Below are 15,422 nucleotides of genomic sequence, written 5' to 3'. Positions count from 1 at the left end.
AGAACTAAATAACCAAACAACTAGATAACTAAATAATGACTATAACAATTAAATAACTGTAGAACTAAATAACTATAGAACTCATTAACAATATATCTAAATAACTACCACAGAGAACTCAATAACTAAAGATCCCAATAGCTAGGAAACTAAATAACTGCATAATTAAGTAACTGCAGCTTCAGAACTAAATAATTATAGATCTAAATAACTATAGAACTAAATAACTATGGATGTAAATAATTATTGAACTAAATAACTATAGAACTAAATAACTGTAGAAAAAATAACTAGATAATTAAATGACTCTATAATTAATTAACTTCAGCTTCAGAACTACATGTAAATAATTATAGATCTAAGTAAATATAGAACTAAATAATTATAACTGTATGAATAATGAATAACTAGAGAAATACATAACTGTATTTCTAAATAATTAAAAAACTAATTAACTGCAGAACTAAATAAAAAGATAGCTAAATAACTATAGAACCAAACATTTATCGACTCAAATACTATAGATATAACTGTTTCATACTATCTAAAAATATTTTCACACATTAATCACTACTAAGAGCATGATATTTAGATGTTGTGTTTTATGTTTTTAAAAAATATGTTCTAGAAAAAAATGAACTTGATTTGTTTGCAGTAATTCTGATGTGAAATTTTGAATGAGGGCAGATGGTGTTCGGTTGATCTTGTACCTTTTCATCAAAATCATGTACCTTGTGCATACCCATATTTTTTAAAATTAAATCTGTAACTAGGAATACCTTCCTTGAAATGAAATAAAATTTTTAAAAATCTATATTTCACATGACTTTCAGACATTTATCTTGAAAAGTATGTGATGAAAATGCCATTTTTCAGAGGGACTGAGGAAATTCGAACTGGACTTTTTCGGGATTACATATACTTGAATATCTTTACCTGTTAGTGTCTGGACATAGACTGTTTGATAGATATCAAATAAAAACCTCTTTTATTTATCATATATATCATATATATCTCTTTTATTTATCATATATTTAGCTCTACCACTGCTAAATTTTAGCATTATTTGGTTTTTCAACATTGGACACTTTGGAGGTTGTTTCCATGGAAACCAATTTATGTGTCTATATAAAAATTGTCATTTTTCAAACAAGAGATACCTCTTCTCTATGATTAAACATTTTTTTAAAAATAAAATCTAGTTACTTTCATCTCAGCATCATATCCATATCTATAGAACCAAAGTAATATAACTAAATTAGAACTATCCTAATGGGACTCCCCCTTACACACATACACGTAGAGCACATTTGATGGAGGGAAATAGTGAATTTGTGCTTAATGAATAAATATACTCTGGACAATGACAACATAACATACACACCCTCAAAATGAAAAAAAAAAAATCCATTCATTGTTAACAAATCTCAATCTAAATAGCAGGTGAGCAACTTCATTATTCTTATAAGATATAGACAATCAGTTTTAATCAAATCTGTTCATCAGTGTTAAAGATCTACTCTGAACAAATTACGTTTACAGACGGACAAGGCAATTCCAGTATAGTAACCCCCCTAAAGTTCATTTGCTGGGGGAATATACATTATAGACAGTTAGAGAAAATTCATGAAGCAATATCTTGGTCAGAACAATTTCTCATTTCCCCTGACCATGTCTAGATACCGGGTACACTTATTTCTGTGGAAACGAGGGGGTTATTTATATTCGGTCTTTCCTATCGATAGGAAAGACCGAATGTGAATAACCTCCTCGTTTCCACAGAAATTACGGATACACTTGCTCTGTGAAGCCTTGGTTTTAATGATACTGTGTAATGTGTAGATTAACTCTACATATTACACCTCCAAAGTCTTACCTCACACAAAATTAAAACAAAGATATGAAAGACAACATACAAGTCTGTGGCATTAATCAAGTACTTTATTGATCCCATTTTATCACATAACCACAGTTCAAGCACCAGTACTAAGAATCATGAAGGTGATTTGGTTAGAAAAAAAACAACAACCTTAAAAACATGCAAGTTTTTAACAAACTGATCTCATACACACATCATAAACACAGCATTGCTTATTGTATATACTGCTGGTTTGCCAATGAGTGTGGTCCTAAAATCCATTATATGGCTAGTTTCATGGGTTACCTCCCTCTTATTTGAGAGTAATTTTTCTCTCTCTTAGTCTTGTGAAAAATATGAGAAAGAGTCAGTAGACTATAATAGTAATTTCACGTATCATCTGCCACTTTGAGTATTTTACAAAGGATTTAACAGGAAACAGTAATGGCTTACAGGTTTTGCGACCCAAATCCTCTGCATGATTTTTAGAAATGCTGGCACATACAACTATCTTGCAAATATATTATATATTTATCTAAATCAATCAACCTCAGCAGCAGAGCAGGTAAAATGAGTGATCAGCAGTGATCGTAGTCTGAACAGGTAACCACTGGGTAAAGGTGAAGTCAAACAGTCCAGTGAAAACATCACAAAATATCACAATCTCTCTATAAAACAACTTATAACAAAATAATAGGTTTTTATAAATTAAAAGAATTTACTACCATCCCCGATGTTGATAGTTAATACAGCAGTTTCATACCTGTCTATAAAAACATCTTAAACATATAAAACAAAGACAAAAATATAACGGATCTGTATGTTCTCAATTTACAACCATTAAAATAACATAAAAATCTTCAGCAAAAAAAAAAAAAAAAAAAAAAAAATGGAGATTGAACTGTTCTTTAAGTAATTAGTATATATGTATATATATATAGTTGTTATGTTAAGATTTACATGAAGAAATACATATGGCCCTCCTGAAGTAAAACATAAAATGCCTACCTATAAACATATAGTTAAAATATATACCAAAAACTGTCATATAAAATAAAGTTAATACTGGTCCACTTCTGAAAAACTTAACAAAAAATAGGTATCTATTAAAATGTCTGCTGATGAGGTCTACCACTTCCTGATCATGACTGAGAAGATGTCACTTCCTGTTGTGATGAATTTACTTCTGGCTACTGCTTGAGGGACTGGTAGTACTCTGACAGGACTTTCCAGGCCTTGGGAGCCATGAATCCATCTGGAGGATCCTGCCCTTCCCTGGCAAGTTTTCTCATACGTGTTCCCGATATAAAGTCGAAGTCTTCCTTGCGCTCTGGGTTGTAGAAATCCATCTGTCGTAGTTTTGTGTTATAAGCTGCCACTCTGAAGGGTACGATTTCTAACTGTGTCAGTCCTGGCGCCATGGTCAAGACCTGTACAGAAAATTCCTGGCGTTAATCATGTGGTATTTGTCACTGCATCAAAGTAAAAGTTCCATACAAACTTGTGCATACAGAAAAGAGACACTTAATAGGAACCACTTTATCTCGCACCATTTCTAAGCATTTCGTTCTTTTAAATTGTCAAGAAGTTTCACATAAAATTAGGAACATAAAAGTTCATGGAATTTTCACTGAAATGATGTTTGGGAGAATGCATTTTGCTGGATAAAAAATCTCACCTTGGCTCCGTGTGTGTGGTCGAATAAGTCTCGTGTGCCATCCGGATGTGGCATGCCAGCAGGGTCACGACCCACAATATAGAAATTAGCCCCTGTTGACATCCGAGCTTTAGCATGCCATTGTACCTGAAATCAACAGGCTATATGATCAAACCCTCAATTTAAACTGCTGCTTTGCATGATCCAAGAAACACCAACTTTTTTTCAACTTTCAAACATATGTATGCAGTACAATTTGCTAATAGGAAGATGGAGTTGGATAGGACTGGATAGTTTAGTGGTTATAGCACTTAACTTGTAAACTAATACAGGGGTTTGAGATTCAATTCCCGAACCTATCACAAATTCCTCTAATGCATTTCCTCCTTTGACACTACACATTTTTTAAATATCAAATGTTTGTGTGTTTATAATCACTTTATTCCAAAGATCTCTCTTCATAATGTTCAGGTTTAATATCATAGTATAGTTTAAAATAACAATGACCCAGGACTGGTAAACTTTTACTTCTGACCACTTTTGACAATGTATTCTCTAACCTTCAAAACACTAACACAGTTACTTCCCTTACCTCTCTTCTGACAGTTACTACTTTTAATTTGGTATTGTTCTCACCTCTGTTGGTCCTGCGTACATCATTGGAGAAGGAAAGATGGCTAACACTGTAGAATCTGGGTCTAGAACTTTCTCATCCAGGATTGCCTTGTGTTGTTTCATACGTGTAGGTAATGGCACATCATCATCCTTCGTCCACCCTCCTAAAACAGACAATGAAATGCATAAATCCTAAAACAGATAATTAAATGCATGTATCCTAAAACAGACAATGAAATGCATATATCCTAAAACAGACAATTAAATGCATAAATCCTAAAACAGACAATGAAATGCATAAATCCTAAAACAGACAATTAAATGCATAAATCCTAAAACAGACAATGAAATGCATAAATCCTAAAACAGATAATTAAATACATACAAATGTATATCCTAAAACAGACAATGAAATGCATAATTCCTAAAACAGATAATTAAATGCATGTATCCTAAAACAGACAATGAAATGCATATATCCTAAAACAGACAATTAAATGCATAAATCCTAAAACAGACAATGAAATGCATAAATCCTAAAACAGACAATGAAATGCATAAATCCTAAAACAGATAATTAAATACATACAAATGTATATCCTAAAACAGACAATGAAATGCATAATTCCTAAAACAGACAATTAAATGCATATATCCTAAAACAGACAATTAAATGCATATATGTATATTTATGCATTTACACATGTACATATACGTACATTTCCAATGTTTTTGCCTAATGAATGAAATGCAGATGTGTACAATGTGCATATGAATCTTGATAATATAGTATGTCCATCTTAACAGTTGGAAATTCCGACAGATATGAAAGTAGAATGTAAATATACGAAAAAAATTATTTCATTTTAGAAAATACATGAAAGGGATCAACTGGCAACACTTTAAGTGGGCATACTTTTCAGGAATTGCTAACACGCTCCATGAAGTATGCTAGTGTAACACATCACAATTCATTTCCTCATGTGTACTGAAATTGATTTTTTGAATAAACTATGGACAAGATTTGCTGATATATCAATATTCATATAGTAAAAAGGAGGAGGTGCAAACTGAGTAACACAGAATAGCTCTTTGGTCACTGATTTGATTCACAACTTAACTCTGCTGAAGCCATTAAATGTCTTAGTAGCAGATGAATAGAAACACAGACAGACAGGGTAAAACCAATAAACCCCCAACAAGTTGTTCAAGGGAAGGAGTAAAAAAATAATTAAAAATGGTTATAACTAAGCCAGAATTGAATGAATCGATCTAAGAATACATAGTATAATGGCATAAAGTAAATGAACAGCCTCCGGGAAAATCTCCAGTGTGTCTACAGATGGATGGACGTACAGGTAGATGGACAGAGTGAAACCAATACCCACCCACCCCCTTCATTTGCAGGAGGAGGTATGAAAATAAATCTGGATACAGTATATCATCTGAATTAAGAAAACTGACTCCTGTCAGCATACCTAGAGAATAAAGGAGTAATTGACTCCTGAACACATACCTAGAGGATGCAGTAGTAATACTGGTTTGCTGTATCCTTTCTCTAACAGTCTGCGTTTGGTATCTGCCATCAATAAGGCATGACCATTGTGTATAGGATTGCGTAGCTGGAAGGCAAACACTGCATCAGCCTGAAAAGCAGAGACCTGCCCTCATTATTTCTGCAACTGATTCCTATCTGCATATAGATCTACATAAAATCAAGAAACAGCATTCATTTACCAGTACTTCCAATGAGAGTTAAAATAGTACGTACACCTAATTCTCTGAACTTGTTGCGGAGCTCCATTGGGGTAAGTCTGTATTCATCCAGGCCATCATTCCATTTTATTCTTTCTATCACAGACAGGTCTCCCCCTACTAGCCAGTCCCCACTCTCATAGATCATCTTCAAAAGAAAAAAGTTGTCACAATTCAATGTCTTCTTATAAGTTCTAATTCATATGACTCTGCTATTAAGTAATTTTTAATAAAAAAGAATATTTACATCTTCATAAACATCTTATTATTTGTTTTGGTTTTGTTTAAATTTCCAGCTATAAACATGTTCTGGTTCAATATTTTCTTATCTATATTCTTTAGTTTCTGCAAACTCAGATACTACACTAAATATCATTAAATACTACATACTGAGATATTATTAAATTCTGTATATGAAGATACCATATAAATACTGCATTCGAATATATCATCAAATATTGTATACTGAGATATTAAATCAACAAGAGGCCCACAGGTCTATATCGATCACCTAAGTTAAAAGTTTCACTAGTCCCAAGGGCTATGAAATCTATAATAATTTTTCTATTCTGCATATCCACACTAAATTCTAACATTCAGCAGTAGTATAAAACAAGATGTGTTCTTCATACACAAATACCCCCGAAAGTGCTCATACTGATGGAAGACTTTACATGATATACAACACATGTTATATTAACACTATATGACTGTTTTGGACCTGTCCTAGAGTTAGAACCCTGGGGTTGTGAAATTCACAATTTAGTAAAGGGCTCCTTCTAAAATCCTATTTAGTTTTAATTTAGCATCAATAGTAGTAAAGAACATGTTATTTAAATGTTTTACACATAAATACTATATGCCAAGTTTGGCCCCACCCTGGAGTCAGAACCTCTACCCCGGGGATCATGAAATTTTGAAGCTTGGTAGAGGCCTTCCTGTTCTACATGACTGATGTGTGGTTGTACAGAAGAACATTTTTGAAAATTGGTCAATTTTGGCAGTTTTTGCCCCACCCCTAAGGGCCCAGGAGTCCTGGATATACAATTTATGTCCCTTTGTCCCAAAGATGCTTCATACCAAAGAAAAGAATTGGAATGGTAGTTATCAAGAAGAAGTTAAAAATGTTTAATATTTAACTTGCGATGAATGGCGACGGATGCAGACTAACAGCAATAGTTCACCTGAGTGACTCGGGTGACCTTATGACTGGTTTGCATACAGTCATCATTACATACTGCATACTGAGATATCATAATAAATATTGCACACTGATCTATCATTATCAAATACATTGAACTGATAAATCATGATACATGGTTATAATAAGGACCTACATCAAGTATCACGGACCATAAACAAAGAGATGGTGAATACTGTCAGAGATATACAATGTTGTAATATCCTAATACAGTGAAACTCCATAACACTGGCCCCTCACTGAAAAGTCGGCAAATTATGTTCCTATACATTACTGAAGTGTCAAGGAGTGTTAATTTCTAATGCGAAAATTTGTTTTGAACTTTGAAAAAAAATAAATACAGAGGTGAATGAAGTACAATGACTGAGAATAAAAAATAAAGCGGCTACCAAATGAAATCACTGCGAGTCAACCTGGAAATCGATTTCAGAAATAGAATTTACTGTAGTAAAGGTATTGTAAATTAGAGACTTATGTGAACACTTTATCAATTACATGTAATTACCCCACAGCATTTCAACAGGATATCAAAGTGAAAAGCACCCGGATTGTTTAATTTGTTTTACAGCTTGTATGCACTTACAAGTAATGGGCAGTCTGCTTACATTACTTTCCTCAAATTAAGAAACTGCAGTGAAATCATTTCATGTATAATCATTCTTTATATTAATTTTTAAATTTAAAATGTGGAATACTGTACATTATATGCTGTAAAAATGCTTTTTTTTAAAAGCGCAAGTATTAAAAGTCGACAGAAAATCAATAAGAATGATTGTGAACAAGACATGCTTTGGAAAAGGGACATAATTCATCATGAGTTGTGAAGATTTTGTAAACTGGCCATCCCTTTAAACCGACCATATTTTACAGGCCAGTATTGAGGAGTTGCACTGTATTTCTATTTTGTCATTTTTAAAAAAATAAAAGTTGCTGTGATCACTGTACCAAAGCTGTAAAATACAAAACACCACTTACATAGACAAACAAGAAAAAGGATCAAAATTATTTTTCTATGCATCAGGAAATAAATAACAGAGGGCGGAATGTTCCACAATATAAAGTAAATTCTGTCAGCTGACCTTAACATATGGATGACCTCTGTGACTTGTGCCAAACTGTCGACAGCAGCGCTCCTCTTTATTATGGGGATAAAACTCGGGTTTGCGTATAATGGCGATACTCTTGTCTTCGTATTTCAGAGTGAAGGCAGCACACCCGTCCAGTCTCTCTTTATCCTCTGTACACACCGGCAGCACGATCGGAATAGACTGATTGGTCACTCCGCCTAAAGGTAAAGAAGACAGAGTAACATTACTGGACAAGTAACTGCCGGCGAACATATACCCCCCACTCTCACTCAACCTAACATATACCCCCCACTCTCACTCAACCTAACATATACCCCCCACTCTCACTCAACCTAACATATACCCCCCACTCTCACTCAACCTAACAGTACAAGAGACATGTCCAGCTAACATATACACCCCACTCTCACTCAACCTAACTGTACAAGAGACATGTCCAGCTAACATATACCCCCCACTCTCACTCAACCTAACATATACCCCCACTCTCACTCAACCTAACAGTACAAGAGACATGTTCGGCTAACATATACCCCCCACTCTCACTCAACCTAACAGTACAAGAGACATGTCCAGCTAACATATAACCCCCACTCTCACTCAACCTAACATATACCCCCCACTCTCACTCAACCTAACAGTACAAGAGACATGTCCGGCTAACATATACCCCCCCACTCTCACTCAACCTAACATATACCCCCCACTCTCACTCAACCTAACAGTACAAGAGACATGTCCCACAATCTTCTTCTTGGAAACAAGCTTTCAGGATTCAAGTGATTGCATATAAAAATCATTGAATTACCAAATGAAATTGCAAATGAGTCATATAAGAGTAGAGATATTCTTCGGGAGAGGTTGTCTAAGTTGCTAGAACTTGTAACCAATCCTTTTGTATATTCATACAATGAAATATGTTCAAATCAAATCAGAGATATTCTTATTTCCTTTGTTTTACTGTCTGTCACGGCATGATTCATGTTTTTGTTATTTGTTTGATTTTCCCTGTATCGTAACATACCATCCAACAGACATCCGAAGTGTTGACACTGCAGATACTCTCTCTCCCTCATAAACCCGCTAAGGGGCGTGGCCCAACCCTCAGACAAAACCTGGGTCCACTCCAAGTCAATCTGAAGAAGACAGTCAGTGCATCTATATTATACACATAAATCTTAAATGGACAGTGTTATAACCAGCTGATGTTCTTATTCATAACATGGAAAAACATACAGCTATGTACAGTTGTTTCGTATAAAATTTGTATCAGTTTTGTAATATTATTACAAAGATAATGATTACATTCATTATAAATAAATGAATGTTGAAGAAAATAATGATGTTGAATACTACTCACCTTATTGATACTGAGAGATGGTAATTGATCTGCCTCCACCTTCGTGATTTCGATACGATTCTCGGGGACAAACAACTCCCGTACATTGTGTATAGCCCCTGGTGGTACCACTTCCTACAAAAGGATTCACTTTTAAGATAGCTGCATTGTCATCAGGAAAATTCTTTTTACTGGAATGTCTTAAAACTTCCATTGTTTTCTTGATTACAGTTAGTATGAATTTTTTTTCTTACAAATTGTTCCATGTTGTTGACTAATTTTTTTCTTACAAATTGTTCTATGTTGTTGAATAATTTTTTTCTTACAAATTGTTCTATGTTGTTGAATAATTTTTTCCTTAAAATACTCAAACAATATATTCAGAAATGGTTGATGTATATCCAATTGAAACCAAAAACACTGCATTCATAAAATGAATTTTTTTTTAGCAATTCCTTTGATTGTTTTTGTTGTGATGACATTATGTATGGCATCATTTCAACAGGAAACAATAAAAGTGTGAATTTTGATCATTTTAAAAGCCGAACATGTTACATGTATTTGGACTTTAAGTAAAATTTCATCCTGATCTGAATATTTGAATGTTTGGGGCAATATCAAACTGCAACCGTATGTACTCTGATTTACCAGCAGGGAAGGTCTTGACAGAATTGGTACTCAATGAATACTCACAATATCCACTAGATGGGACACAATGTTCTGAACAATGAATACTCACAACGTCCACTAGATGGGACACAATGTTCTGAACAATGAATACTCACAACGTCTACTAGATGGGACACAATGTTCTGAACAATGAATACTCACAACGTCCACAAGATGGGACACAATGTTCTGAACACATTCTTCTACGGTGTCCTTCCCTGCCTTCAGTAACACTTCAGGGTTGTCTGGGGACTCGTACACCTGATCCACTCCAGTAAAACCTACAACAAGAGAAAAGCCCTGAATAGTGATCAGAGAGAGAGAGAGAGAGAGAGAGAGAGAGAGAGAGAGAGAGAGAGAGAGATAGAGAGAGAGAGAGTTTAGTTTTATGATTTTACTGACCTCTGATTTCACCTGCCCTCGCCTTCTTGTATAGTCCCTTCACGTCTCGTTTCTCACAGATTTCAATCGGTGTGTCTACATGACACTCCACAAATTTAAGACCCGCTGCCTCATGGAGTTCTCGAGCGCGTTCACGATCCTGTAACAAATAGTCAAACAATGAAAAATAAACCTATGCCCCAATACTGTTTTTTAAAATAAAATTTCCAATAACAATAAAGTTTGGTATCAATTTAGATTACATAATTAAGCCATCATTGAGTCTCACACAAACTATTTCACAACTGTTTATCACTTGTGTAACTACTCCCATCATTTGTGTAACTACTCCCATCATCTGTGTAACTACTCCCATCATTTGTGTAACTACTCCCATCATTTGTGTAACTACTCCCATCATTTGTGTAACTACTCCCATCACTTGTGTAATTACTCCCATCATCTGTGTAACTACTCCTATCATTTGTAATATGGACAGCTTTACTTCTAGCTTTGTGTTGAGCATGTGTATCCTTCATGTTTCATTATCACAACTTGAAAAGAAAATGTTTATATCTGATGAGTGTAAAAATTTACAGCTTCTGTCAAATGAGCTGAAAGTAAAAAAATTTTGTGATTCAAAAGAAAAGAACAGGTCATTGAAGAAATTGTGTGGAAGCCGAAAGAATGACTTTTAAAAATCAATTCCCAGAAAAAAGTTTAATGTTTAGCGTAAGACACGACTTTGTAATCTGCCTTATTCTTCAGTTACTGTGCGAGACAATAGTGGATATTGGATATAAAGTTACCAATACAATTACAGGCCTTCTAACATTGATTCATGTTCCTAAACTCATCATGCTACACTATAAATGATAGGCAAAGTACTGCTCTAATCAATCCACCATATTCTATATCAAGCTTATCACCAAAGACAAAACACGACTCAGTAATCTGTTTATGGAACTAGGCACAACTCTAATAAGAAATGGTTTTTATAATCTGTAAATCATTAACTGTAAGCAGGTCTAAGCTCCTTATTTTGCATTCACAGAAAGATAATTTATATACTAAAGTTCAATACAAAGTTACAATCACAAATTGTAAAAATTAACAAAACACTGTACAGTTAGCTCAGACTGGTGCAGAAGGGTACATTTATCGTGAAAACTTGGAAGTATTTTGTCATATTTGTGACATTATAATCAGGACACTTGTGACGACCGATCCTCCATTATTCAGACATGGCCATCTTCCATACACTGCAGATGCCTCATTACATACGTCATGAGTAATAATCATATTCACATTCATTCGTGAGAAGCCTCTCTTGTGAAACAATATTTCTAGCTTTTATGTATTTTACATAACTACATTTTAAAAGTCTATTTCATTCTAGAGAACTGATGTGAAACAGTGATTCTTTAGAACTGAGTATACAATTCTACACAGGCCATATTTAGCTGACTTCTCATTGACGTGTTAAAATCACTTAAGTGATTTTCCATCCAGATATGTCACTATGGTGCTCAACTGGCTTTTAATGCAAATTGTCTGTTGTGCATGATTTATAACAGAACGATAATATGTATTTATTGATGACATAAAAAAAAATTCATTACTAGCAAATTCGAAACTTATGATGCATTGTTTCATATAAACTCTTCTAACATTAACTTGAAATCTAATATTGCGTAATGAATTTAGAACATAGTGAATTCTCCCTCTCAGTGGATAATTCTTCTTGTGTGAAGAGGGTACTTAAGAATAACACCAACTAGTGCATACTACTGCCTCAATGAAATGTACTTATAAGTATGGTACTCCGACCTACCTTCTTAAAGGGGCTGATGAAGGCTGTGATACAAACAATACCACCGTCAGCAAACAGTTTGGCTACCTCCGAGATACGTCGGATATTTTCCTCACGGTCCTCTGGCGTGAAGCCGAGGTTCTTATTAAGCCCGGTACGGATGTTGTCTCCATCCAAACTGTAAGCAGGAAAGCCCTGACTGACCAAATACTCTTCCAAGGCGAAGGAAATGGTGGTCTTTCCAGCTCCTGACAGGCCTGTCAGCCAAATGGTACAACCGCGGAACCCACCTTTGGCTCCCACCACTTTCCCTCGCTTGTCGCGGGTGACGTGGTGTTTCTGGAATGCCACATTGGTGGCTCTCTGTACTGCCTGAAAGACAAAAGTACAAAATGCATAGCTTTATTACTCATATCCTTGATATCTAAAGCACCTTGAATTATCTTGAGGTTGATGAAAGTGCAACTGCTGTAGATGGTTTGAGAACAGTCAGATCAATCACTTATTCATTGTGTGTTAACAGCAATGCTGAAAATACTCTAACATGTGTGTAAGGTAGAAGCCATGGCTTGCCCTTTCAAAATAAACACTTGCCTCTGTAGTACAAATTATCTGACATATATACCTGTGACCTGAGAATGAACTTTGAAACAAGCGGATTACCAGTCACATCACTAACCCGAGTAGTTGAATTTTGTCTATGCAAGATATAAAAAACCCTGTGGTGGTCTCACACTGAACCGTAAGTGTCCTGATATTGTTTTAACCCTTTGGGTTCTTGAAAAGACGATTTGAACAAATCTTGATTACATGTGAAAGCTTCCTGTTCAGTGATTTATAAGAAGAAAGATGTTCAAAACCATGTACACTCTATTTCCGTAATTTTTTAATTATCTCCCCTTGAAGAGGAACATGGCCAATAAATAAAACTTTGTGCCAAATTCGATTTAAATTGGTCTGCATGGTTATTGAGAACAATACAAAAATATGAAAAGCAATGATAATGAAAATTTTGATTTGACTTTCAGCCCATGTGAGCTGAAAAGGAAATCTGATGCCTTCCCATTCCTAAAACAATATACACCATGCCCTTTAGTATTGCACTGTACATGTGTATAAACTCTCAAGTGAAGGGAGCCATACCAACATCGTCTGACAGGTGAGGAAACTTAATTTCTGTACATCAGGAATGTTCAACCTGCTCCGACAAAATAATCTTTTATAACGATGTCATACTCTATACATTAAAGCAAAGCAGAGTCATAACAGCAATATTAAATCAACGTGAACATTCTTTTAACTTCATTAGACACAACAGTATTATTGATTTAAAAGATAAAATTCACACACTTACACTATTTAATATTTTCTCCGACATGTCAGAAATAGTTCACAGTGAATGAACTGCCACGCATACAACTCTACATACACACTTTAGAGATCGTGCTGTCATGTGAATGAAAACATTCAGGTCTGTAGAGTGCTCCTCACGACCTCTGACCCACGAGATTACACACAGTGATATTTACACTCAAAATATGTACCTGCAGCATTGGTAAAGTGCAACGCACTGTTTGCTTTTCACACTTCACTGATTCCCAATGATAGCTGAATATTATTATGCAGAATGCACCATACAGATATGCATTACAGGGCTATCTAAATATTCATTGACCAGCTACCTGGTCCAATAGCAAGGGCAACCCCAAAAAAATAAGATTAAAAAAATAAATAAATTACAGCATGGAATTTAAAAAATCAGTTATTTCAACAATGTACTTGAAGAATTCAATCATTTTTATTATTCTATAGTTATATATAATATATTTAACAAATTAAATTTAATAATTCTATAGTATTTATAACAAATCTTATTGTGCAATATATATCATTCATTCTCAAAGATTAGAAATTAATCATGTGCATAATACTGTAAAAATAATCATATTGATATTCTTACAGTATGACACACCATCAATGGCAGTCTGAGTTAATTAATTAACAACATTCTATTTTTTAATAATTTAATTTTAAGATAAAGACAGGGCAGCTTAATCAAACATGTACATGCAACATATAAAAAAAATATATAATAGAGACTTACTTTAAATCGGAGTTGATCCATGATATGCAATATTCTCTGTTGTTTTTAAGATTTGTACAATCATGTAACTAGATAAGTTGTGTATGTTTTTCTGATAGGGAATGCTCAGTATTTATATCAGTTAGGGGCTGACAAATTTAGGACATGGGCACATCAGTATTTTGGTCTGCTGTAATAACGGTCTAGATTTTGCCCCTCTTCCATTACAAAGCACCTACCTGAGTACACATTATAGTGATTGATAAGTTAACCTCAGTGTTATCTGATGTTCTCCATTTCATATTTGGTTGCAGTTATCAAACATGCATTAATGCAACATTTTTTCATTGAAAAAAAAAAATCAAAATGTCCACTTAATGTATGTTACATAATGTAAATACTGAGGATTAACTTTCACCTGAATATGTCATGTTTACTCTGTGACCGACTTGTCAGAGTTTAATTGACTAACATCATCAAGTTTACGGTCTGCTTAGCCACCCCAAAATCCATAATAAATCAAGCATGTTTACGAAAATTCAAGAGCTTACATTGACATAAAATGAAAAATTCTTTTGTTATGACAGGAATATCAATCAAATTCAAAATAGCCAATAATTTTTTTTTTACCATGATAGATTAGATAATTATATTTCCTTGTAAACAGTTACAAGTCTTAAACTTTTCCCCCTTGAACTTGAACAATTAATTATTTGCACAGACAAAGTTATCTGATCTCACACTAGAATTAGAATAAAAACTAGAACACAAGATGTGAGAGATTACGAGTGACCTAGCACAGCGTTATAATTTCTCACCCCTGAAATCCAATACTGCCTAAAATATAGAACCTTAATCTCACTGTATCAGACAAACCTTTAGCTAAGACATTATCAAAACTGGACAACTATCAATAATGCATGGCCAAAACATACAAACACATCTTAAATGAATACGAATCAG

At 34.2% G+C, this 15,422-nt stretch overlaps 1 protein-coding gene across 5 annotated transcripts in view; it reads right to left on the bottom strand.

The window, feature by feature from the left end:
• Positions 1-1,923: 1,923 nt before the first annotated feature.
• The window catches only part of LOC125670523 (bifunctional 3'-phosphoadenosine 5'-phosphosulfate synthase-like), a 32,920-nt gene continuing 19,421 nt past the window's right edge, over positions 1,924-15,422 (bottom strand). For 3 of the 5 annotated variants that reach the window (XM_056162296.1, XM_056162297.1, XM_056162300.1), the window contains exons 2-12: positions 12,398-12,748; positions 10,585-10,723; positions 10,345-10,463; positions 9,535-9,648; positions 9,199-9,310; positions 8,166-8,371; positions 5,902-6,033; positions 5,647-5,776; positions 4,152-4,294; positions 3,537-3,662; positions 1,924-3,288 (exon numbers count right to left, since the gene is read on the bottom strand). In XM_056162296.1, the coding sequence (XP_056018271.1) occupies positions 3,049-3,288; positions 3,537-3,662; positions 4,152-4,294; positions 5,647-5,776; positions 5,902-6,033; positions 8,166-8,371; positions 9,199-9,310; positions 9,535-9,648; positions 10,345-10,463; positions 10,585-10,723; positions 12,398-12,748 (1,812 nt within the window). In that variant the 3' untranslated portion in view covers positions 1,924-3,048. Of the gene's footprint in view, positions 3,289-3,536; positions 3,663-4,151; positions 4,295-5,646; positions 5,777-5,901; positions 6,034-8,165; positions 8,372-9,198; positions 9,311-9,534; positions 9,649-10,344; positions 10,464-10,584; positions 10,724-12,397; positions 12,749-13,730; positions 13,979-14,480; positions 14,684-15,422 lie in introns of those variants that run through there. The other 2 variants (XM_056162299.1, XM_056162298.1) reach the window with 2 other exon arrangements.

Source organism: Ostrea edulis, chromosome 4, assembly GCF_947568905.1.
Source record: "Ostrea edulis chromosome 4, xbOstEdul1.1, whole genome shotgun sequence".
NCBI lineage: Eukaryota > Metazoa > Mollusca > Bivalvia > Ostreida > Ostreidae > Ostrea > Ostrea edulis.
This window is presented reverse-complemented; position numbering and strand designations above follow the sequence as displayed.